The sequence below is a fragment of the Phalacrocorax carbo genome, chromosome 2, assembly GCF_963921805.1.
Source record: "Phalacrocorax carbo chromosome 2, bPhaCar2.1, whole genome shotgun sequence".
Taxonomy (NCBI): domain Eukaryota; kingdom Metazoa; phylum Chordata; class Aves; order Suliformes; family Phalacrocoracidae; genus Phalacrocorax; species Phalacrocorax carbo.
Window position 1 is genome coordinate 115,674,604 of NC_087514.1, and position 26,320 is coordinate 115,700,923.

At 39.1% G+C, this 26,320-nt stretch overlaps 1 protein-coding gene across 5 annotated transcripts in view; it reads right to left on the minus strand.

Moving 5' to 3' along the window:
• Positions 1 to 26,320, minus strand: part of ELMO1 (engulfment and cell motility 1) — a 314,254-nt gene that overhangs the window by 167,369 nt on the left and 120,565 nt on the right. For all 5 annotated transcript variants that reach the window (XM_064443946.1, XM_064443945.1, XM_064443950.1 and 2 more), the window contains 4 exons: positions 25,178 to 25,228; positions 23,450 to 23,572; positions 21,959 to 22,090; positions 209 to 313 (listed from right to left, as the gene is read on the minus strand). In XM_064443946.1, coding sequence (XP_064300016.1) covers positions 209 to 313; positions 21,959 to 22,090; positions 23,450 to 23,572; positions 25,178 to 25,228 — 411 coding nt within the window. The remainder of the gene's footprint in view (positions 1 to 208; positions 314 to 21,958; positions 22,091 to 23,449; positions 23,573 to 25,177; positions 25,229 to 26,320) is intronic.

Genomic DNA, 26,320 nt, shown 5'->3' on the forward strand with positions numbered 1-26,320 from the left:
CGGCAATGACAGACCAGAGAGATGTACAGGTCTCTCCCAAAGCTTTTACAGACTTAGGTCATGTTTTAGTGTTACGTGGTTTGCCTTCCTAGAATTTGTTGTTAATATTATCAGGACTCTGAACCTCCCCCTCAAAGCCAACTGTAAACAGGACAATCAGTGTGAACAGGCAACCACACAGGTCTCAAAGACAAAAATAATTCCTTACCCGTATATAAGCATCCTGGTGATGTTTAGCAAAGTACAGCATGTTGTCGAGGGCCAGCATTCCTGGAGGGGTCTGCGTAAAATCCATTGCTGGGTTTACATGATTCTGTAAGATGATAACAAGATCACTCGGTTAGCATCTTTACAAATGCTATCAGCTCCCCAGTGACATGCACCCTGTTAGCATGCTGTGCCAAAGTCCAGCAACAGAACTCTTTTTGCTGAGCAGCAAATTCTTAAAAAGGAAATGGTCCACGCCTCAAAGAACTATAAAGCCAAATGCAAACACTACAAGGCTGGCATGTCAGTCATTCACTTCTGTACCTATGGAATGGAGTTTCCCAAAGATCGAGTGCTATAGAAGCACAGATCTTCAAGTCTTTCATGGCAGATAGACTCATCAGTGGTACTACAGACTGCAAGTACTATTTACATGTAAATGCAGATATATATGTAAACAGCGACCAAAACACTTATTTATACAACTGCTTTGGAATGATTTCAAATAAACCATGAAAAGGAGAAGAAAACACTAGATTCAAAAGCTATATTAAATCTTTTGTATCTTGTGGACTGCTGAACTCAAAGGGCACCAAATAGAAGTGTATGAAATTAAACACATTCACCTTGTGGAATTCAGGTAAATTTTTTTGTTTATGTTCTGAATCTACAAATTTCAACTATGGAATAAATGAACATACCAAATATATCTAAAACTCGTTAGCTTCTACACGCTCCTACAGATTTCAGAAGTTTAGTTTCACACACTACATGAAAAACTACATTTGCTCAAAATATTCATTAGTCCATCTTTTGATTAGATGGAATTAAATGTAGATTTGAATAAGTTTCATGTAGTTCATGGTTTAGAGATGAACATTTGCCTGGCTACAGACAGGATCAAAAACACCACAGAAGCTGCTCAGAAAAACAAAGGCCCAAGAGTATGTCTCCATCAAAAAAATGCCTATCGTCTGCTATGCTCTTTTATCAGTATCACCTTTGCAGTGTCTCCAGCTCCACTCATCATTCTGACAGAGAAAGATTTCCCTAGCTGCTTTGAGATGGCATTTCTGTTCTGCAAGACCCAGCTGACAGAGACTTTAAAAGTGCATTTACTAGCAGAAAACTAACTGGCAAAGATCAGCACAGATTTCTTCTTCCATCAGTCTGTTTCTGCTGTGTGATCCACCCACCTCGCTGACAAAAGCATGGGTTTTACTACTTTTCCTCATGTTGATTCTGCAAGGCCATAAAGTTGTAGAAATAAGAGATTCCACTCTCTTGCCTATCTTACCTTTAGATGTATGATAGATTGGTTTTAGCCAGTCAATAATTCACAGTCATGTGAAAGACTAGAAGTACTAGGAACCAAAAAATGTACATTGAGATGGCTGCTGCAACGTTAAAAGCAGACAAAGATTTTGGGCTGAAGGTTGCGTGCTCAATTTATTCGTTTTACATCTCTGACTTAGGACTGGTGTACAAGCAATGCAATCATAGGCTTGTCATTTTGCCATAGGGATCCAAGAGGGTGTCTAAAATCCTAGATTATATACACAGTAGATATTTCAGAAGGGTAGTAGTCTAGAGCAGGAAAACAAAGGCGTACTGAGTTGTGTTTTCCAAAAACGCATCTTTCTTTAACCTTGGGGGGGGGGGTGGGGGTGGATGTACAGGGACACGCAGGGTTGTTTGTTTCCCCAACTCAATCTTCCATCTTCCACATGTGATACATTTATCAGTCAGAACATTTAAAAATCAGAACAAGACTGTTTTACACAGATCATAAGCCCAACAGACTTCACCTTCTGCAAGGAGAAACCCTCCCTCCCTGCCACTTTCAAGCATTGCAGAAACTGCATTTGTTGAGAGGCTGGGTCTGGCAGACACACAAATGCTCCCCCCTCCCTCCAACCCCAGCATGAGTATCTTAGCTACACCTTCTATGCATTTGAACCCACCTTCATTTTGCGTGTAAAGGACAATTCTTGGGGAACACTACTTGACACTTAGCCTCACCATGAGCATGTTTCCTTGGCAAAGCTGTTGAGAGGCTGTCTGTCAACAGGGAACGACACAGCACCAGTTTTACAATGTCTTTTGCAAGCAGAGCTTCACATAGGGCTGCACATATTCTCTCTACCCCCAAGCTACAGCACAGACAGACTATACTTGGATAAATACCTGGCAAGCAGAGAGGATCATGATCCAGCTATCCTTCTCCAGATATTAGTATTAGTGCTCATTTCATTTGTATTTACCAACAATGTTAAAATAAAAGCAGGATACTGAAAATAAAAAGGCTAACCTACTGTTGCTTGAATAGTTCTTTCCTTCATCCCATGCTACATCTCAAATTATAAAGAAATGTTGACAAAAAAAAAAGTGGGGACACAAGAAATCTTACCACATTTAGGAGGATGACTCATTTTGTCTCTTACGATCGCTACTAGTTCTACGTTCAATCAAAAAAGCCATCTCTCCATCACTTATTACTTTTTCTGAGTCAAGACTATGAACAGCTATTTTTAGTTGTTTGTTTCAAAAGTTTCTGTTGCTTTGGATCCCAACATAACTAGGGCTTGATCTTCAGCTCTGTTAAGTCAAGTAACTGAAGACATGCCAGCTGAAAATAGCTGAGGATCCACGAGAGAGTTCTGGCATGTGTAAGACAATACATTATCTTCAATTATTCTTCAAATTCAAAAGGAATGCCAGCTGCTTTGTTCCCTTCCTTCTTCCTCCCTCCTGCTAAAAGCATCCTTTTCTTAACGCATTGAATGTTTGCGGTTGAAATATTAACTTATTGAGAGTGGGTTTAGAAATGAGATACAAAGCTAAATTATCTAAAATGCTGTAGTGAATAATTCAGAAGTATGCAAACACCCCCACCTACAACGTAATTTATTAAGTATACGGAACACAATGCTTCAGGCATATTGCTGCATCTGTTTAGTACAAAGTCTATTGCATTTTTCTCTTTATAAAAAGGCAAGAGTAAGAAATACAAATGCAACAGATTTGTTACCTCCGATTTTTCAGATAATTTTTAATTTTTTCCATTAGACTGAATATTATCTATGCATCTTTTAGCTTCAGTGTCTGAGCAGTATTTAACGGCTTACGCTTTTGTATCGCACATGTGTTAATATACCAAAAGCATCAGAATTTGTTATCCAGCTTAGTAGGGTACTGTGGAAATGAAAATTCATTCTTTTGGATAAGATGTAAACCCCAAATCATGTCTGCTTATGTCATTAAAAATAGAAAACAACAAATTTTAAAAAACCCACATGGCATGTTTCACAAGATTACAGCCATTCTGGGTAAATTCCAGTGCAGCAATTATATTCAGACAACCTAGCATTCTCACGCCGTCCTAGCTGTGTAAAGCTTTCTTCTCTGTCTTTCATCCTGAATGGCTCCACTGTCTTACTCTGGGCTTCCAAGGCAATCTCTGAGGGATGTATAGATTTCAGTCATAAGAATGTGTCCTCGCACTGAGATGCCTAATCACAGTAATGGTGTACTGTCAGTAGATAACTGCTAACGCAATAAGCACCCCTCCTTCCTTATATTATTCCTAACAACAGTACCTTCCACGTGAATATGCTGAAGCACAAAAGCCATTTATTTTCCAGCATTCATAGCCTATTTTGGTACAAACTTTTTATTTCTGTCTTGACAGATATTAACGGCCTATCACAGATTTTGCATCAGTGCTATGTTTAACTATGTAAATCAGTTCCCAAGTCACACTAGTTTGTCCTGAAAGCTGCTTGCAGCAGGTGCTAGACCTGGCAATAGCTGTTCTACACAGAAGAGCAAATTTCCATTTTCCCAACCCCAAAGCAGCTCAGGTGAAAGGGTGTTCTGCATGCATCCCTTCTGTAGGTTTGTATGACAGAAACACTACAGAAGATCCCAAGGAGGAATTAGGATTGTAAAAGAACTAATGATAAAAGAACTTCAGAACATCTGAAGAAGAAGAGTCCAATTCAAACGTTGTTGATCTAAAAATCAACCCTCTCAAAACTGGTCATATTTTTTTTCTAAAGAAAATGGAACAATCTGTCTGCAAAGATAGCGCAAAGGACAGTAATCGCTTTCTCCCATTGTCAATTACTTGCACTTATTAATTTTCTTCTTTCTTTTAAATCTAAACCACTGTTCTGTGGGACTTGGAAGGAAAGCACTCACCTGGGTACTCAGCACCTATGCAAAATCCCTCCCTGGGTCAAATAAGGAAATTATAGTACAGAAATTACAGGGATGTTTTTTCCTAAGAACTCGGGACCAGGAGGGTGGGAACTTTAAGCGATATTCGCAGTGAATTATGAATTGATAAACTTATGTTGGAAGTATCAATGAGGACACAACCTCACCATTTACCCCTTCCCTAAATAATCCTGAAGTTTTACATGCAAATGTTCCCATCTGTTCATTTACACAAGAATTACAAATATGAAAAAATGTTACATTAAAAAAACATTTGTGAAGAGGTAGTCAGCTAAAATTCTTAATGAGGAAGTAATCTTGTCTTCTTATTTAACAGCACTATATTCAAAGGGTTGATGATGCACACAACTTCCACCATCCAATTTAATGAGACATAACAGTGACTTGGGAATTCTCAACCTCTATGTATTCAATGAAAGCAAGAACTAACAAACAGATTTGGTTTTCCCTTGATAACTCTTTAAATATGCCAATGCACAGGGTTTTTTTTCTTCCAAAGATGATTTTTTAAACTTTCCAACAGAACTCTGATAGAATGAAAACATGGCTGGGGGATCCCTGAATTAAAACAAAAACCAAAAAACGACAACAACCACCAACCCAAAGTCAACACTACCTCAAGTCAGAACTATCTACGCTCAGCAACTGTTATATCTTTGAACAAATACGCAAAAAATCATTTAAGGTACTTCCAGTGCAAGCCATTTAAAACACATCCTCCCTGCCTCACCACATATAAATAACTCCGGTATATTTCTACTGGATATAGTTTCTATAAAGACTTAAAAATTATGTTTGCATACAACGATGGTAGTTTTTACTTCAACTAACATAATTCCAGCTTTTTCCAGCTTTGTGTTTCAGCAAGAATTTGGCCATTTCTACCTGCTTAACTTTTTGGGTTTTTTTTGTAATAACAGCTTTGAAATACATATTAGTAGACTGCAAAAGTTATCCTTCAATAATAAAACTCAGTCCAATCTACATAATATGTTAAGCAACTGCCTTTCTGGATCAAGTCTGAACTCACCAACATAAAACTGACCTTCCCAATAGCAAAGAAATTATAAGCACAGTCTGGACATAATTTGCCCAATAAAATAAAAAAGTCATAATTTGAGTACTGTATTCCCTTGATTCACTGAGCTACTGTGTAATCTAATGTAAAGCACCACAGAGCTCTACACATAAGTCACCACCAGAAATCTGCCCCAGTCACGAATGGATGCTATGGTGGTTAGAATTGCAAAAATCTGAATGTTGCGGTGGTGTAACCGAATCAGGTAAAGTCATCAGATAAAACGTAACAGGCCACGTCAAAAGACACGCACTGCATATTTTCAGCCATGAATAAATTACACGTTGTAAAGAAGACATAAAGCTCTTGTATAATTCTTTTTATTTTATACATACCTATATTACAGCTTTACAGTTACACAGTGGTAGTGCTTTGGTTTCCAAGATCTTAAGCCCTACAGAGTGGCAATAGTTTGAAAGCCTAAAAGAATCTAAAATGAGTGCTATAACTTAGAGTGATCACATCTGGTCAACACATGGCAGCTATGAACAACCTTTCAGGTTTTATTTTAGGTAACAAGGACAGACTTTAAAGTTGGATACATGCTTAGCACTTTACAGATTGTTGACTTCTTATTACTGAAGTAATGTTTTCTGGGCAAATGAAGTTATCAAGCAGTAAGAGGTCATGTACCCTCTTGGGGATATTTAAAATGAATCAATGGGACATGGTTATTTCAATTACATATTTTCAGCACGAGAAATTACTACCAGATATCTCCCAGCATCCACTAAGTTTACAGTATAACTGAACAGGCAGTCAAATGTCCACTCACAGATCTAGCTCAACTGGGTCGAGAAATTAAAAGCCATACTAGTTTATTACTACTCCACACTTGAGATTACCAGTTCATTTACCAGCCACATCACTGGACCCTGCCAGATTGCCTGTTCCATGCTTTTGGGCAAAGTCAGTCCTCTTTAGATGAAACTGCTGTTGGACATGGCGTGAGCTAATCCAGATGATTTTCACTGCAGGGAATTAGGGACCATTCCCAGGAGACTTTCTAGAGGCTCAGCTGGAAAGGTGTGAGGCAGGTATCCCTCCAGCCAGGGTAGCCGGGGAGCAACCAAGGGCTACAGCTTTTCAGATAGCTCCAGCTCTTTCAAAATCACGATGGAAGTCTATTACACATGTCCTGTCCAGGAAGCCATTTTTGTATTGTTTGAACTACAGCAGTCAAGAAGTACACCAGGAAAAACTATCATGGAGCATCCCTAACCTAAAAAGAAATAGTGTTATAGGCCTTTTTTAATGACCTTGGAATGTGTCAGGAGGTCAACTGGTTTAATTTTACCAGTGTCATTAAAGCAGTTTGCCTTTTCTACGTAGATAGGATCTAAGGCACAAATTCTCATCCTGCCCAACAGGATAATTATCAAGCTAGCAAGAAGACAGTCATGTGAGAAAACAGTGTGAAAAGTGCTAGCAGGAACAGCAAGCGGAAAAAATTAATCCATCTAAACTTGAATATTGTAAATAAACACAGATTAAATGTTTGCAACTAGATATGTCAGACATAGCAGAGTCAAAACCTACCTGAGTACCTTTACGTCTGTTTGTGAACCCTATCAGTTGTGGAAATGAGTTAAACTTAGTGCTCCTAGGTCCAATTTTAGCGTGAAAGCCTTTTTCTGAGTTCAGGTAAGCTTAATGTCTGTTGTATAAGGTACACTGTGACTTCCACTCATTATTTAAGCATAATGGCTGGCTCTGTTGATATATTGGTGTACAAGTATTAAGAGTCCTGACTGATGGTTCAAAGGCTACTTATTAAGCAGAAATTCAGAGCTCTTCAACAGCCATTTTGTATAAAAGTTACAGGTATGACACAAAATAGTTAACAAGTGTAAACACACATATATTTTAGCATATGGCCAAAACATGTGAGTTGCAAAGCCTATCAACAAGAAAAAAAATATCTAGACCTTTTTATTAAGTAAAATGAAAGGTTCAAAACCAAGTTCTGACAAATCTTGGGCTGCTCGAATCAGAGACTTCTAAGCATAAGACTAACTACTAAAGCATCTTTTTTATTGTTTTAGTTACACTTCAATTTTAGATAAACCTAACCTTTTTGACATAACATTTGCCTCTGTAATTAAAGTGCATTAATTAAAACACCTTTCAGTTTTAGTTTCTTTTAAAGAAAAACTACTTAAACTATAAGCAATCAAGCAAAATCAGGGTAAGAATAATCATTAAAATCTTTCCCAAGGATGAGTATCTACAGGGAACCCACATGGGAAGCAGCTCCCTTAATTGCTGCAGTTGCGTCTCCCACACATCAACACTCAGAAGACTTGAATGAAACTCCGAATGGGATCCTTCCTGCTGTAACACCCTTTACTGGAGCTGGTAGTTATGATGCTCATGTACTATGGTAGGAATGGCACAACCACAGAAAAAGACGACTGGCACTCCATTTGTGCAGGGAATCATACTTTCCTTGGAACTTCATTAATAACGATGACTGCAGTTGCTGGGGTCATCCCTGCATCCTTACAAGACGCATTGCTTTGAGAATGGTGAGCTTTGCAAGGAGCCTAAACCTAGTGCCAAGTATCACAAATGTAAGCTGGGATAGATCTTGCTCTCCTTTCAGATATTTCTGTAGCAAGGTTTCACTTTTTTCTTTTTCAAGCAAGCTAGCTAAAATGGCTGTCATGTGCAAAAGGAAAGGGCCAGGCTGTGTTTAGTTCAAATAAAGAATAGAGAGAAGTCAGCCCTGTGTCTGAGAAAACTCCACTTCAAAATGAATCAACCATGTGAATCTACTGGCTACCTGGCAGCCAGATACAACAGCTGTCAAAATTTAAAACTGGGGAATCGAGCTGAAATGTCATCTGTGGCTACGTACACGGACTCACAGTCCTAGGTAAAAAAGCCTGCTGCCACTACAGGGCTCTGTGGTTCACACACTGCCACTTCTTTTATTACCTGTGACTAGGTCAAGCTTCCAGTAACCACAGAGGACAAGCTGAAAACTAATCTACACTAAAGGAACTGTCAACATCTACGATATTTTACCTGTCTTTGGATGTAAGTCCCCACATACAAAATAACTAGCTCTACAGTCAAATCTTCCCCCTGCTCAAGTACAAACAGCCAAGCTTTGTAGATATCAGAGATGGGTTTGGGAAAAAGGACAAATCCCTCCTAAAAATCTTTGAGTCCGTACTTCTGCCTTAAGTCAACAATAGCCTATGCCCAACCTACAGTATACCCTCATCTTCCCTCAGTAGCGAGGTAACAAAAAGACAAAAAAACCCACTGGATCCATTTGTTGGGGAATTTCAGTTCACTTGACCTCCATTTTATTTTGCCTCCCTCTACAGGGACGTAAAGCTTTTGTGACTACAGCTGTGCTCTGCGAAATGTAGATATGTTTTGCATGTCTGGGCATTGTTCTACTCTGCTTCCAGCTTCTTCCAAACAGACATCAAAAAGATGATGGAGCTGCACCAAAATGTAGGAAGATTTAAGAAAATTAAGGAATTTTTTAAAGAACACATACCATTGCTGCTCATGTAGGGGCTGGGTAACAAGCTGACTACATCAGACCACCAAAATATTCAGAATTCAGATGGGAAGGTGTTTTTAAGCTGGGGAAGTAATGCGGTTACTCACAAATGAAACACTTTCATCCTCCTTGTCTTCTAATTCATTCACAGGCCTAAGTTAATGAAATCATATATTCAAAGAGAGTGTAATTCTTTGTAACTGATGAAAATCTAAATACTTTCTGTGCTATGCTATTTACTGTCCTTTAAGTCTTACAAAAGGTAAAAAAAAACCATGAAAAATGAGGGGGGGAACAGAGCAATAAGTACATTTAAGTAACATACATATCTGTACGCTTGCATACACTGGAAAATTGCATAGGCTTAAAAAACCCTATTTGCAGTAATTAACATTAAATTGAATTTACACTGTTTCACAGAACTACCATCACTTCAATATCAAGCAAGGGTTTGTGTGGAATCAGCTATCCAAGTCAAGGCTTGTGAAACAGATGAAGCCCACACTACAAAAGAAGAGATGTCATTATGTCTGATCAGTGCTGGGGGCCCCTGTTTCTTCATCTTTTTTTTTTGTATGCAAATTCTGAGCCATGTGCAGCACATAATATCCAGAGAAAGATGTCCAAGATCCATCTCTAAGACAAGGGGTCAGAAAACAATTACCAGTAAAAGGACTACACTGTTCTGATACACTTGAAACAAACTACTCAGCCCTACTATGTCCAAATCCATGGAGCTTGCCTGCCCCCACAAGGGGATGCACATAGTAAATAAGCAGCAAACAAGAAAACAAGACACTGAAATCGTAGATAGTCTATAAATAAAACATATACCAGAAATGCAATGTTCCATTGTTCCTAATTTTACATTAGCACATTTACATTTGCCAGTGAGTTTTCTTCAAAAGAGGCATACTTTTGTAAATCACAAAGAGTTTAAGATTTGATTTCTACAATTTCACAATCTAAAGTATTGGAGAGGTATAAAAATATAAAAACCCTTTTATCCTCCCCCTGCAAAACAGCAGTTTATCCTGTCATTAAGAAACTGGTTTAAAGGACCACTCCTCTAACTAACATTTATAATAAACACAAAATGATCAAATGAAGTATTAAGAAAATCAAAACACAAGAAGATTGAGATTATACAGAATCAGTTTATTCCCACAGACACACAACCACAGATACCTCATTTTGATTAGTTTTAACTTCATTCTTAAACTGATACTGAAAGGTCAGAGAAGGTTGGTAGCCCAGCAAAATGTTGGGTTTTTTTTTCCCCCCTTTAAATCTGTTCTCCTATAGAAGAACTAAAGCTAAGAGGAATTCAGCGGCATAAGATAAAAGGCTGGTTTATTCATTTAAAAATGTGAAAATTGTTAGATGCCTGCTCCTGACAAACAATCCTGGTAAATCACATGCAGCTGCATGGCAAGAACAGCAGCTTTAACATACAGACTTGCTACCCACAGTTGTTGGTCACTATAATGATGCATCTGACCCAGGCGCCACCTTCTGTGCAATTATTGGCTCAGGCCAACAGTACCAAGTTTATATAAACTTAGTAGCTTCTCTAATACATAGATACCATCCACTGTGCATGTTTTCCCAGTTACAGCTGACCAATTTTTGTTTATAAAATGAAGTTTCTCAGGTTTTCTCCCAGCTATTTAAAACCTCGTGCCTCCAAGCAGCAGTAATTCTGTGTCCCTCTGTTAGCACTCAGGGGCAGCAGACAACAGAGTGATGATGAAGAAAAAATGCATTATCTTTGTTTGGATTTACTGATCAATTCATGTTTTTCGTCACTCATCTCCTTTTTTGTCATTCTTCAGTGTTTGTACCACACTGCAATCACACTTGGCTGAGCAGCTGTGGAGTCACCTGACAGCACCTGCCCCTGTGGCCAGAGAATATCGCCCCTCTCCCTTGGGGGGTTGCACCCCAAGCCATCCTCACCAGCTCTGCCCCACTCATGCACATGAAGGACAACCAAGCTGTCCCCTGCTTGTGCTCAGCAGGCATCTACCCACACTTCCTTGCACTGCTCAAAGTGGTTCAGGGGCTCAACGGAAGAGATTTGCCAATGAAACGCTAACCCTGGGGACTACCCCCCTCTAAGTTATACCACAGGAGATGCCCCCCACAGCCACACTTTGACTTGAATGTCTCAGCAAGTCTAGGTGTCAGTGTGGAGTGGAGTTTCAGCATGAATTCTGCTAAGTTGCAAACCTCAGCGTGCAGTGCTTCATTCTGCGTGCAGCAATCCTAATTCCAACACAGTCCCATGTTTCCACAACCTAGTACCAAATACGCAGCATGACATGAAACTGTGGAATGCTTCATTTATGGCAAACAGTAACTTTAATCTATGAAACTGGTCTTATGGGAAAGAACACAGTAGGTCACACACCTATGGGCTCTTAGCAGCACCAAGCACTGGATGGCTGAGAGTAAGCTTGCACGGCACATCAATGATTTCTGTATTTCTGCTCTCAGGCTTGGAAAGGGATTGATGCTTTGCTGCTTCTGCTCACATTTGCAGAACGTGGCCTCAGATGGCAACCAAACATAAGTTTTTCTGATTAGATCTTTAACTACATTTACAAAATCTCATCTTTTACAGTTTTGCAGAGACTGTTGGGGAAAAAAAACCCAAAAAACAACAACAACAAAAAAATCAAACACCCAAACCCTAAAAAATCCAGATTGCAAGAAAGCGTCCCTGTTGTGGAGCCTACACAAGGCTGAAAACACTCAGGAACAGGAACAAACTACTATTTCAGAGGGAAAAAATATCTCACCGGTAAGTGCCAGACAAAAAAGAAACTCTGAGCAGAGTGTACTATATAACAAACTGTAGCATGCAAGCCAAATTAAGTAACTTTTTATTGCACCCAGAGGTATCATTTAGCCTAAACATCAAACATCTGCTGGCATTTAACTGAGAAATGGGAGTTTACAGCCCAGAACAGTTATTTCTACAATTTCTAAGGCTGAAATGATTCTGTACTCGTGCAAGTGAGCTGTTGAACAACTTTTGTGAACAACCTACATCTGGTATGATGCTAGTGCCCTCTGCTGCTGCTTCAAAGTTAGCAGCTTTCTTTTAAAATGAGGTTCAGCTGTACTCCAAATAATATCAAGCCATATACTGTATTTATAAATACAGTAAATCAAGGATTTCTATCTTCAGGTGAATATTAAAGAAAACCAATCCTGACAGATATTTAATATTACTGTAAAGAGAAGATCTAAGTATTCACTTTGAAAACATTCCGTGAGACTACCATGTGGAGCTGCATACTGTAAAATAATCTAAAATATTAAGCTAATAATTAAGGTTTGTTTTTCAACAAGTGAAATTGAGACTTTTTTTTTTAAATAGGAAATAAAATTTTAAAATCCCTTTTCAGACTGAATGATCTCCATATAGAATCAGGAAATTTAACTGTAAAATTAACAACTGGACTTACTGATTGTAGCTCCTTCGAATGCCAGTATAGACTAGTTACATCTTTAGTATCATCATCAGTTCATTTATATTTCCTTCCTATTCTACTTTGGTTTTCTTTTCTTAAACATCACTTATTTTGTTCACCCTTCTAATACAGGTTTTAGTACCTCTACTTGTGGTTGCTCTGCCAGAGATCTATCAAGTAGCGATGTTCACAGACACACTAGGGAAGCAAGATGTCAAAAGCAAATGGAAACTAGACAAAGATGTTTAAATTACAAGTAAAACTGGTTGTGCCACCTGCAGCTCAGGTTGTCTGACACTTTCCATTTTTAGACTTTCTTTTGCTTCCCATACTTTACAACTATTTAAGCATCAGGACAGAATGCCTAGCATCTCCTTAGCAAGTTTTTAGCAAATGATTTGTTCATTTTTAGGAATGTTTTATCAAGTACTGTATTGTTATTAAATAAATTTTTACACAATTGTTTTGTTAAGAAACTCCAGCTTACTTGTGCTATGCAAGAAAAACTTCTAGATTAGTAAAAGACTTGTTCTTGTGACATTCTTGAAATTCCTCTGGAACGTAAGCTGCATTTGGCCACATAACAAAAACTCAGGATGAACTGAATCTAACAAGTCTTTTTGGAGCACGCACGGTTTTGTCTTAAGACGCTGTCTGTCTTGAGCATTCCTTGGCCCCATCTTCAAGGCTTAGAGAAAAAAGCAAACCAGGAGTGGAGTAGAAAGAGGAATTAAGTAGATGGGCACACAGCAACAATGAGAAGACAGAGCCAAAGTCAGGCATCTGGGGGTGGGAAGGCTTAAAGGAAGAAGGAAGGCAAGAGTGGTAGGGCAGAAACCAAGACAGATGGGAAGGAGGACTATAATTATCAGCCTGGGGCTAAACAAGAGAAAAAGATCATGACAGAAATACAGAGCAAATTGTAAAGGAGGAGAAAAGCAGAGGCAGATAGAAGAAATATTGCACATGCATGTAATTAAATGTGACAGAGGGAAGGAAATTAATTATGGTTTTAATGACTTATTTATGCCTTTTCCTAAAAACATTCAACTTTGCTGCTCTTCTAGTACAAGGTTGTGCTGCACTTCTGATGCAGACAATATTAATGAAATATACACGCATTTCAAACATTTACGTTAGTTTAGATGCTTTCATTGGTTTAAGATCAATGTTACAGGAGGTTCTGGATCCCAGCAACTAGATCTTGTTCATGTGATATTCCTATACACAGCAATAGGATTATATAGGTAAACATTACTCCCTGAAAAGAGGAACGATAGAACTGGTCCTGAAATTCTGTTTTGTCTCAAGTACTTCCAAATAAGTGCTTAAGAAAGCAGATACAGTCATATGAATCTCTATGTCTTTTTAATTACAAGGTGATCAAAAAACTGCAAGGAATAGTCACTATACAACTACAACTCTTCCATAACACCTAGAAATAAATATGTATGATTATTTTTCACCTTGCAAAACTTACCCTGAGGAACAAATCAGCAATAGCTTATTTCTCAAATACCTGCTAAAGAATTCAGCTTCAAAACTGAATGACAGAATGGAGAGCGAAGCTTGCAAACAATGGAGAAGAGCAACCTCTAGTGGTCATAAGGGTAAAAATGAGAAAATAAATCCTACATACATTTCTGTCCTTCCCTACTGGTTCAATGTTAAAGAAAATTTCAGCAGCAAAGAGCAGACCATGGATTTTTTCTGGACATAGCATCTGCAAATTTAATTCTGGTAAATAAAAGGACACTCAAATCTATGAACCATGTACTACAATGAAAGGTAAGAAGAAGAATCTCCTTCCTGGTGGAATGCCATTAGACATGGTTTCTGCTCTGCTGGAGGGTGATTAATTATTAGCTATCATTAATTAATGGCAAAGGATTTTACTTCAGAGTGGCCATTGTTACAGATAGAAATATGGCAACCAAACTGAGGGTCAGACACTTCCGTCTTGAGGCAGAGCAGCCTCAGCCACTGCATATCTGAATAGCTCATCAAAAGGAAATCTTCTCAAACTGATTTTCCAGCAACAAGTTATTTCACAAGTTTTCAGATAGTAGATAGAGAAAGAGGGTTGTGGGAGTAGACGGAGTGGAGGAGGATGGAAAACTACACATCTTTTTCAGTTGTACAGACAACCTGTCACCTATGCTGTCCTACAATTAAATTTATAAGATTTAATCATTGGGTTAAAATTCTAAAAAGGTCCAGATCTAGACTGGCACACATAATAATTCTAAAAATGTTCTTCTGCCACTGCCAAAGCCCACAAGAGAATCTTTATGTAAGAAAGCATTACTTTTATTATAGCTGAAAAGGTCCCCCAAAGGATAAACAATGCAACACTTCCCATCACTGCAGAATGTCACCAGCAGGAGGAAACATCAGAGTGCTGTGAACAGAACAGCTAAAAATGACCATTCAAGACCTTTTAGATGAGTCTTTCAGCATTTTACACCAGCTCCAGATTTTAGTCCCCAAATCACAAAACTTCAGCTTCCTGTTCTGGGCTTTCCCACTTCTACAAGCCATAATAAGAGTTTAAAACTTCAAACGCTCAGGCTTTCCTTTTTTAGGAAGAACAAGGATGACCATCCTCAGGTCTTCAACAAGAACAGCTAAGTAAATGCATCACATGAGGTCTGCTTCTGTCCATCTCCCTCTCACCCCTCCCTCCTAGGAAAGCCTTATCCTCTCTAGCCTGGCACATCACTACCATTATAATCCAGATGTCCAGCTGGAATGAAGGGGCTTCAGAGAACTAGCTTCCATTAGCAATTCCAGAGTATTTAAGGACTATCAATACTCCTGCAGGGCATAGCATCCCAAGCCCACTTCGGTCTTGCTCAGTTTTTCCTTTTCAGAGCCGATCTCAATATGCTGCTTAATTGACTACCACTAATCCGCACCATGAATATTTCCTAGAAATGTGCACTGCCCTTTCACTGCATAATTTCACTCTGACTCTTTACTTCTTTCTATCAGTCAGTAATAAAGGCTGAATGACTGTCACACAGTAATCTAAGTCTTTATCTACTGCCTTTCTATCAATAGAAATCTGAACCTTAATACATACATAACACCATTCCAAGTAAACCCATGCCTCAAATCTGCATCCATATAATTTTTATCATTAGGTTTATCATTTATTATTAGGTTTGATAATTTATTATTAGGTTAAATAAATCAACACTTTAAGTTACATTCTTCAAAACTAGGATGCAACTATTTCATGGTCCAAAATAATAAGCAAAATGTAACATCATATCTTTAGAAAAAAATTGACTCTAACTATGTTTGAGTTATTCAAGTCAGAATCTCCCACTGTACGCTAAAAAAAAAAGAAAATGAATCATTTTGTCTACAGGTCAGTAAGAGGTGGGTCTCTTAGTGCTATTATTACAAGTTGCCCAGCACTTCCCATTAGTAGGTCCTGTTCTCAGTTGTTAATAGCTTGAACAGCACTTACTACGGCAACTGAAATTTTCCACACTGAGGCAAACATTAATCTGTGGAACACTCCAGCTAAACCCAGTCCGTCCATTTCTGAAAATAAAACATAGGAAAAATGCAATCTGGGTCTGTCTTTAGAAAGTCCTGGCAACTTTCAGTGCAAAGGCTAGAAATGACAGCCAGCTACCTGAGCAGGCTTTGTACTGATGCAGGAACAAACAGGGTGAGAGGAGGAGGTAGAGAGAGGGAGGCAAGGGAAAACCCAGAGCAGAACCACATCACGAGGCGAGAGTGGGGGTGGAAAAGAGGAAATTCAGGAAGATTGAATGGATTAAGTAATGGGGATCAGCAATGCATAATGCTGGAAGGAGACAGATCCAACCTGAGATCAAAAATGGGGAAAAGTCAATTTAATTCATTGCCAGTTAGAATAGATTCGGGTAGTGAAAAACAAACATTAAAACACCACCTTCCCTCCACCCTTTTCCAAAGCTTAACTTTACTCCTTTCTTCCCAAATCCTGGGACAGGGGTGGGAACACAAATGGGGCATGTCATAAAAATGAGCTGGGGGGGGGGGGACAAGCAGCTTCCAAGTGAGCATGTGGAAATTATACACACCAGAGCTCTACTAGGTAGACTGAAGAGGACAACAATTAAAGGCTGGAGTATGTCCACGCTTGCTGCAGGCATCTGAGTTTGCCCCTCATTAACCACCTTAATGATTATGGGTAATCATTACAAAATATTAATTATGTGATAACAAATTATTTCGCTGATAACCTCCGTCTTTCAGTGCAGAGAAGAGACTTCCTCTGGGGAATATATCACGACATGAAGGAGGTTACTGTGCTCAATTGTTCTAATTTGTCAAAGCAGATGAAAGTCACACAGAACACAGCCTGAGAGGGGTTTCTATTCAAGATGGCTGCAGGAATAAACATACAGGAGGAAGCAGAATGGATCCAAGGGAATAAATCATGCTGGGTAATTATTGAGGCAGATACTGACTACTTAAGTTATTCTTGGCCACAGCAACCTAAGGACTCTCCATTCCAAAACAAACAAAAAAACCCCCAAAACCCCAACCTGTCTCACCATAGTCACTCTGACACATAGATGGCTCATGCCTGCAAAGATAATGTCCTCAACAAGTTCTTCCCATTTGCTGGTGGAACAGAGACAACCTAAACTTCAGGCCAAACCTCTCGGTTAAGATATCCACAGACTTGGCCTGGTGATAAAGTTATGTCTAGAGACAACAAGGGGACAGTCGCTAACTGTATATTCTTCATTTTCCAAATGCCTGACTTGATACACTTAGCTCTGCAGACAGTAACTCACACAGGTCTATCAGAAACCACACACTGAGGAAAGTAGAAAGTGTTTTGCAAAATAAAATCCTGAGCATCTTTCCTTAGCCAGTAAAGTCAAGGGAGAAAAACCCTTCCTTTCACCTTTAAATGGTCAACACTATGCCTAGGCTTCAGCTAATGAACTATTCAAAGAGACAATGGGAAGCACCACAGAAGAACCTGTGAGAACACTGAATAGTTTTTATTTTCAGAGTGCTACTTGGATATCATGCTGTGAAACGGGATTTTTGAAGAGTAAGATCAAAAGCTGAAACAAAGTAGCTGCTCCTCGGGGACATGAAGAGGGAAAAAGAACAAGTCTGGAAAAAATCTCAGCAGTTCATCAGGCCTATGTTCTACCTAAGGCATGCTTTAGTTACTCTCAACTATGTTTTTAAGCTTCTTTCCAGAGATCTCTACAAGACACATCCTCCAAACTATCTACTCTGGTGCTGCTTCCCCTCAAATTAGAAAGTTCTTGTAATAGATAACAAATCAGCTATGCTGCCATTTAAGTAATTATCCATCTAATTCACGTCTACCTTCAGACTCCTCCAAGCCACCTTCAGGGGGTTGCTTTCCATATAGTCCTCATGTGATTTGTTTCCTGGATCCACCCTGTCAAACATAGTATATAAACCTTTTCATAAAGGATAAAGCTCCATCTTTAGACTAGTAATGAATTTTGTCCCCACCATTCCAATTAAAAATCATTTAAATAAACTGATTGCTATCACTGCCTTTTAGCTTACATATGACCACCTTGTCAGCCTTCACGGACTTGGTATTTCCACAGCCTTCAGGCTGGTGGGCTAAACAAGCCAACCTTTTAAAGTCACCTCTTGTAAGACATCTCCCTCATCACTGCACAAGCCTTGCCCTCTGCACTCATCCTATGTTCAATCAGTCCACAAGTAGGTAACTAAAATTATATGGTGTTCTAGATGATGTCTCAGAAATGCGTTAACAGTTTAGCTACTCAGAAAATATCTTTTCAGATATATCCTAGCTTAACATTTGAATTTTTTTATGGCTATATTGCACAATCTCTCTTATCTTTTCTCATAGATATTTGCTTCCAGAAGAAATTCTTGCTGGTGGTCCTAAATGAACACCATTGCATTTTGTATCACTGAAAAAAATTACATTTCTATTTCTCTAATCCAAAGGGTCATCTAATTTGTGAATGACATGGTGATTCTTTCATCAACGCATCACAAATTTGTTTCACCAGAAGATTTTGTCAGCATACGTTCACTCTTACATCACCACCAATATTTTGAGTCAGGCCTATGCCTGCATTTTGAAGAACATATCCCACCATTTTCAATTAATCTTTTAAATATCTCTGACACTGAACTACATTATTATTTGAAAGTCTACAAAACTCTACTTCTGCTACAAGAATTTACAGCAATAAACGTTGGTTGGGACTTCCCTGCCAAAAGGGATTTTAAAGGCAGGGGGAAAGGAGAGGATGGAAGAAGAAATTCAGGCTATTTCATTTGCAATTGAGTCAGAAAATAATTCAATTGGGTGGAGTGTATCTTAGATCTCATAAGTGGGTCATCTTTCGTTGTATTCATCAGCACTTTAATAAACCTCCTCAAGACTCTCATCTAAAAATCTCTTTGCCTATATTAAACTTCACATGGGTCATCGCAACCATCTGGAAAGGCCTTGTGGTTTCTTTAACTGGATGTAGGTTTCTAACGATGCAGTTTTACAAATGATATTGTAAACTTCTGAAACCACGTCTGGACATTGTCTGTTGTTGTCATTACATCTGTAGTGGGGCAAAGCTTTTTGATGTGGCCAAGAGAAACGAACAGAATTCTTGCATTTCACATGTAGGAAGAGAACAAGCAGTCCAGGAACAACTTCATGGCTAGACATGGTTTTGCTCTTCCCTTTGGAAAAAATGTTTAATCAATTCAAGAAGTTAGCATCCTGACCACCAACACCAGTGGAATGAAGACAGCATTCAAAGGCAGCCTCCTGTTTGGCTGGGTTTCTTCTTGCGCCACACAGCCAAAACAGGGAAACCTCCCATTATTCAGGGCATAGATCAGTTTGCTAACGCATCCCTCTACCTGCAGTTTATGAAAGCATCGAAGACACTTTAGTGAGGGACTGAAAAGAAGTAGATGGGGTGAAGACCGCCAGGCTAACTGGAGCCCAGTCAGAGCACGGCCCATGTGTGAGGCTAGCGATCACCAGTCAGATTTCACAACAGGTTCCTCTTCCTTCTCCAGCTCTGTGAGGAAGGCCAAATCCCTTTTCATCTGTGAGAAAAGTTGTACATGCAGGGTCACCTGTGCTCTTAGCTCAAAGCAAAACTTCTGTGCCAGAGTAGAATAACGCTCCTCAAAGCTCACAACTGACATTATTATTATTTGTACATTGCCTCATTATACTGTTAGTGGGATAACACATCTCCCATTGGGACCCTTGCTATGGTGCTCTTTTCACAGCTCACTTTCCAGTATTTCTTCTTATCTCCCATTATGCCTTCCTTACATTTTCTTCATGCTTTGAACCCAGTTCCCGTTCCCTCCTAGACTTTGCTCCCCATTCCCTTGTGGAAGGCTATCAGAATTAAATAGTAAACAGTGCTGCAGTTACCTTTGACAACTGTTGGTGTTTTCAGTAGGCTTCCCAGTGAACAGCCCAAATGAGAGTAATGAATATAATGGATAAGTCCCTGCTGCACAGGCACAGTAAGAGAGTTCCTACAAACTCAGACAAGGCAGTAACACATTTTGATTCACACTGAGTGTTTTCCTCACAACCCTATCAGCTAAATAATGCTGCTGTTAATAATTTCAGCTCTGCAGAATCAAAATATATCCTGTGGGAGAAACAAAAGCATTGGAAGAACTAGTGCCAGCCTGCACAGCTAGTGATCTTTACTCCTCGTTAAGCAGCAGAAAAACAGGATTGGAATTCAGGTCTGTGTGTTAGTCCTGGTTCAGCTTCTGCTGAATGCTCTTACATGCTGACAGTTTTCTAGCTGCAGCTTTAAGAAACCAAGATCAGATTTTCAAAGGTGCTAGATACTTAAATGTCAGTGATAGCTGTGGGAGCTGAGAGTCTTCAACACATCACAAAACTACAGTGAGCAGCAGATACCTGAGGAGGAGGGGCAGGTGCTGATCTCTTCTCTCTAGCAGTCAATGACAGGACCAGAGGGGATGGCAGGAAGATGTGCCCGGGGAGGTTTAGGTTGGATATTAGGAAAAAGTTCTTCACCCAGAGGGTGGTGGAGCACTGCATAGGCTCCCTGGGGAGGCAGTCACAGCACCAAGGCTGACAATATTCAAGAAGCTCTTGGAGAATGCCTTCAGGCACATAGTGTGAATTTTGGGGTTGTCCTATGCATGGACAGGAGTGGGGCTCAATGATCCTTGTGGGTCCCTTCCAACTCAGGACATTCTAGGATCCTATGATTCCCTGGCATGGGAACTGAGAACAGATTCATAGACAACAACAACAACAACAAACACATGGAGTTTCAAAAGCTTATTCAAAGCCCTGATTTTACTACCATGCTTACAACCCCAAAACGCCAAGTTCCTCCCTTCCTGTCTATTTACTTATGACTCCATACAGATACAACAGCACTGATACAGCAGTAATTTTTTCTCACTCATCAGTAATGAAAACAACTATCAGAATCCAGAAAGCCTTATCCCAAAACCACAAGGGAACAGGGTAATGTTGAGCCCTACACCACAGAGCTGAGCAGAGTGCTCAAACCACACAGTGAGCTTCAGCTTGCACCAACAATGTTTAAAACCACCCCGCCTATAACTGCGGCTACTGTACTATATTCAGTGTGTATTTGCCAGGCCAACAGCAAAGTAATGAATCACATAAGATATGAAGCATACAATTTTACCTAAGGAGAAAGAAAATTGCATGCTAACCTAAAATAAACAATAAATCAAGATACTGATTGCAGTGTATGTATGCATGCTCTGTTTCCAGAGGGGGGAAAAATACACGTTATTCATTAACATAAATGTATGCAACAGTTTAGTCAGATTGTGCTCTGCTCACCAACACAGTTTCAGCCAAGACCAGAACTCCAACTGGTCTGATTAAGTAAGGGTAAGAGATTCTGCATCCCCTACTCAGAGATGAAAGGACTTCAAGCAACTAAAACACAAGGCCCTACAAGTAAATACCATAGAATCCTACCTCAGATTTATTGAGCTCATCAGTCCACATTATTACTAACAGAGTATAATGACTTTACAGGTCTGCCACAGATCCATTAGATAATTCCTGTTCATCCAAGATATCATTAAAAGTTAGATTTTGATTATGGCTTGTCATGCAAGACTACATGCTTCAACCTCAGACAGTTATTTCTTTCAATTAACCCTAACTTATGCTAAAGCAATCTCATGAAGCTAACAGGATTTGAAAAAAACCAAGCAACCAAAACCAATCAACCAAACAAAAAAACCTACCACCACAGACATTATGCTATCCCCTTGTAGGAAACAGCCAGAAGACCAAGTAAGAGAAGTGACCAATTATAGGATGTACTACAACAGATGCACTCACCCACTTTCAGTGTACCACCACACAAAAATACTCACAATAAATCCAAGTTTTTTATAGTCTCGAGTATACATAGATTTGCGTTTCTCAATACTGCCACTGCTGTTGTTAGGTTCAGATTCTGCATCAAATGCAATTCTTCGGAGTTCAAATATGATATCCCGTTGAGCCTATGTTAAAACAAGGTTAAAAAAATTGGTTAAAGTAACATACCTGTCATTTTAATAACCAATATCACAAAAGCTGTTTCAAAACACTGTATTCCCCCCACTGCCCAATCTTTCTTTGTCTAAATTCCCTACTGCATACTCAGAGAGACAGTCAGCAAGAATGACTTTGTGCTTCCCATTTTCCAAAGTCCTTGCATTTGTGGGGTTCACATGCAGATGCTTAAGTGTTGACTTACAGAAGCTGGACCCGTGTTAGCAAGGCCACTAACTACACACTTAATTTTAGCCACAGGCATGAAATGACAAAAGCCAAGAGATCACACACGTTTCAAATTAAGCTGGTACTTGAGCATTTTGCTGGCTGAAATCAAAATGGCTCAGCACTCTGCCTTCCTTTTGGCAAGTGTCCATTTTTGCTAGCACAGGAATGGGCAAGAGAGGAATTACTGCAGTTACACATCAGTTACACAATGTCTCAAGACAGTGATAACCATCCTACCATCAACAGTAACCACACTGTTAGTCACTCTCTATGCAGATATACACTAGGTAACTGCATGTACATTACTGAGAGCCAGACTTTCCTGCCTCAAACTTAAGGGACGGGAAGGGTAAAATCCTACAGCATGATGCTACTTATGTTTACAACCATCTCGCTCTCCCACCACCTCTTCTCCAAATTATCAGCAAGTCTTAACACAACTCTCTCTTGAAAATGAAATCAGGTTTGTCCTTGTACAGGGCCTAAGAAAGGCCACAAAAATAAAGAAACAAACCACATCATCTCCATGGTTCACTGGCTCTATATTTAAACTTGAATCTCTCTGGGGAGTTAAGTGTCTCTTTTTCCACAATGAACTGTGTTTGGACACAGCAAGCAATAAACAAATGAAAAACTGCTATATATAAAGCTCCCAGTAGCAAAAATGGGTTTTATTGTAACACAAATTAACTCCAACTCTAGCATGTCAAATAGTTTTAATTTAAACATTCATTTTAGCTCTGCAGAAGTACTTGTAGGAAGGACCATACGTTTCTGTTGCTTCCGAAAAGTACACAAAAGAAACAAATGCCGGACTGCTGGTCAGAGTTTTAACTCAGGATGACACCAAATTCAGTTCATGGAACTGCATGCTAAGGAGAAAGGCCTGGCCATTTTGTTGTACTTTTGCACAAAGAATTCAATAGCCAGTACATCATCTAACAACCAGAAAACACAACCCAACTTCACAGAGAGAGAATGAATGAATGAATCGTGTAAGCATTCCTAGCAGCGTCTTTTCCTCCATGAAGCACTTCAAGCACAGCAGTGAGCAGTTGCCCTCTTCCTGTTCTGACCACATCATGCCAGCTGCTTACCTGATCCTGTGGATCCATTTTTGTCATCATTCTGTCTTCCAGAAGGTTAAAGGTAAGTACTTGCAGAACATAAAGCTGGTGTGCCATTTCATTGTTGATGGCCCTCTGTGCCCTGATAACATGCTGCAAAGACAGACAGACTCTGGTGAATGCCATCTTATCAGGAAATTACATCAGGTGAGCTCAGGTGTTTCCATTTCTGTAAGTATGTGTTTGCTATGCAACAGTGTATGTATACTCCAGAAAAAAGTAAATCAAACCAGAACTCATACTACTGATTTAGGTACTATATAAGTAACTTTAAGGGACAAGACTTTACAATAACAATGCACCAAAGCTTTCTCCTTTTAGCTACTAGATAGAGCCTGTGCATATGTTGAGAAGTGGCATTAAAAAAAAAAAATCATTACTAAGAAGTCACTCTGAAGAAAAATTAACTCCTTACCAAGAGCATTAGAGCTGTGTATTAAAAAAAAAAAGTATATTACGAAAATCTTTAAGAGAGTAGCTGCCTGAGCAGCAACGTATTCAGGCTGCAAACACAGCCAGGAAATACAGTGATATAACAGGGCTACTGCTGCAGGAGTCAATGTCACATGACAATCCTACCTCCACCAGACAACTGCATTCTGTATGAGGAAGACTACTTAGAAAAACATTAGCATACAGTGCCCCATATGCGCAGAATTATCCCATTCAGAAAGCAGATACCAAACCGATGAACAATTTAAAAATCCCTGTTGTGCCAAAAAACACCAAGTGGTTCTATATGGGAAGCAGATCTAGGCCACTAAACACAGCAGAGCATACGTGAGGAAAGAGTCGTCAAGAGATGGATACAGCAACTGATATTGTACAGCACCAGAGAATAAAACAATCTGTCTGGCAAAGGCACTAGAGCATTTTACGATAGTAAACAAACACCTAAGAATATTATCCATATGCTTATACCAAATTTCTTCCAAACACAAGCAGTATAAAAATATGCCTTCTGAAACAAATTCTGGGGTTTTTTGTATGCATCACAGAAATTATGACACTGAATGAGAAAGACTGAGGGCTTGTTTGGTCGTTTGGTATGTTTTACTCTACCTAGTATCTCATAAGAGAGAAAGAGCACTTTCCCTCGTTCCCTTGAAGAAGTAATCTACTCTAAGGTCAAAGGCAACATGCTTCTGATTTTCCATTATAGCAGATGCAAGTCTTTTATATTACATTCATTAACTCACTCTCAGCTATATTTCATGCTTCTTTTGTGCAAGTGCTGACAAATTGCGTGCAACTTTATATTAAGGCAGAATAATCCCTAGAACCGAAAAACACAGACATTCATTTTGCAAGATGGAAAGCCCTGTGCGGCTTGCTCAGCTGTCATCAGCTCCAAACCTTAACACAGACAACTTGCTCTAAATTCCTCAGACAAGCCCTCATCTGCACAATAAAGTTCACATGCTCCATGGGAAGAAAATGCTTGAGGTATTATTCTTTTATTCAGTATTATATCTTCATGAAGAAACCACAATTTATTTGACTGGGAAAACACCCTTTCTGATAATCAGTTCTGAACACATTCAACAACCAAACCTTTGTCTTGTATATTAGAAGCTTCAAAACATATCAAAATACAACTGCAATTAAAATATATTGAGCTAAAACCTATGAACACCAAAACTGGAGCCACCTTTTCTCTCTGCTAGTGAAAAATTACTTTGAAAATTATATACTTACAGTTAAGATGATGGAGCGAAGCTGCTTCTGTGCCAAAATGTTTGCCATTTCCTGATTTAGTTAAAAAAAAAATAAAATTATCCAGAAGCAGATATTTTAGTGCCATACCTAGAAGAATGCTGACTTAAAAAGGTCTAATCTTAAGCTCCTGCAGTGTTACTTATAAACGAAATGAAGCAGCATATCAGCTACACAATTGTATGCATTATTATGCCAGTCACAAACTCAGATTACTCTGCTATGAGAAAAGGGGCAAAGAAAGTAAAAAGTATGTCACACACCGAGGACTTTGGTGATCCCAAACCAGCAATGAAAGACCTCAGAAGAGACCTCTGTTTTAAACAAAATATTTACACACACTTGATCATGCACAACCTTCCCCCCCCCAAACAACACAGAAGTAAACACAGAGTGGAAGCCAGCCAGGGCTTTAAAATAAGATGTCAAACAACATGCTTATTTGCATTAGTATTTTGGCTGTTTTACAGTCGAGAATTTTAACTTTCACTGAATAAATCGGCCTACAGCTCAGCACTGTTCCATCATAGCAAATAACACTTCTTCCCTACATTTTGGTAGCAATGTTGACATTGGTCCACTATTTTGTCTTAAATTAACTTCTCTTTCCAGACCTGTCTGAAGTCACTACCAAGGTGAATACGCTTTTACTTTCATTCTTGAGCAGCTGATTCTGGCTGTCCATGCTGCAAACTGTCCTGCAATGCATAGCAGGGAATATTTTATACTTACCAAGCATAAGAGTCTAATTTTAACCATAACTACAAGTCCATACCTCATTTTTAAGTTCCACGATCTTTTCAATCAGTATAGAAATAGATGTGTGTGTATGGGGACATATGCTAGCATATGCATTGCATGCAACTTACAGTAATTATCATGATGTAATTCTTTTTCAATTCTTGTTTTCAAAATGTACTATTTAAGGATTTGGATAACATATTGCATACTGCTATTTAGACACTGTTTATATGTACACAAAGGGGTAATGTTTGGGATTAGTAGATCATTGATTGGAAATGGAGCTCATGTAGCACAGCCTTACATAATACAGCACAACGAATCACATCACGGCTGACACATGCTTAAGGACATTCTTAGGATGCACTGTCATTCTGTGCAGTT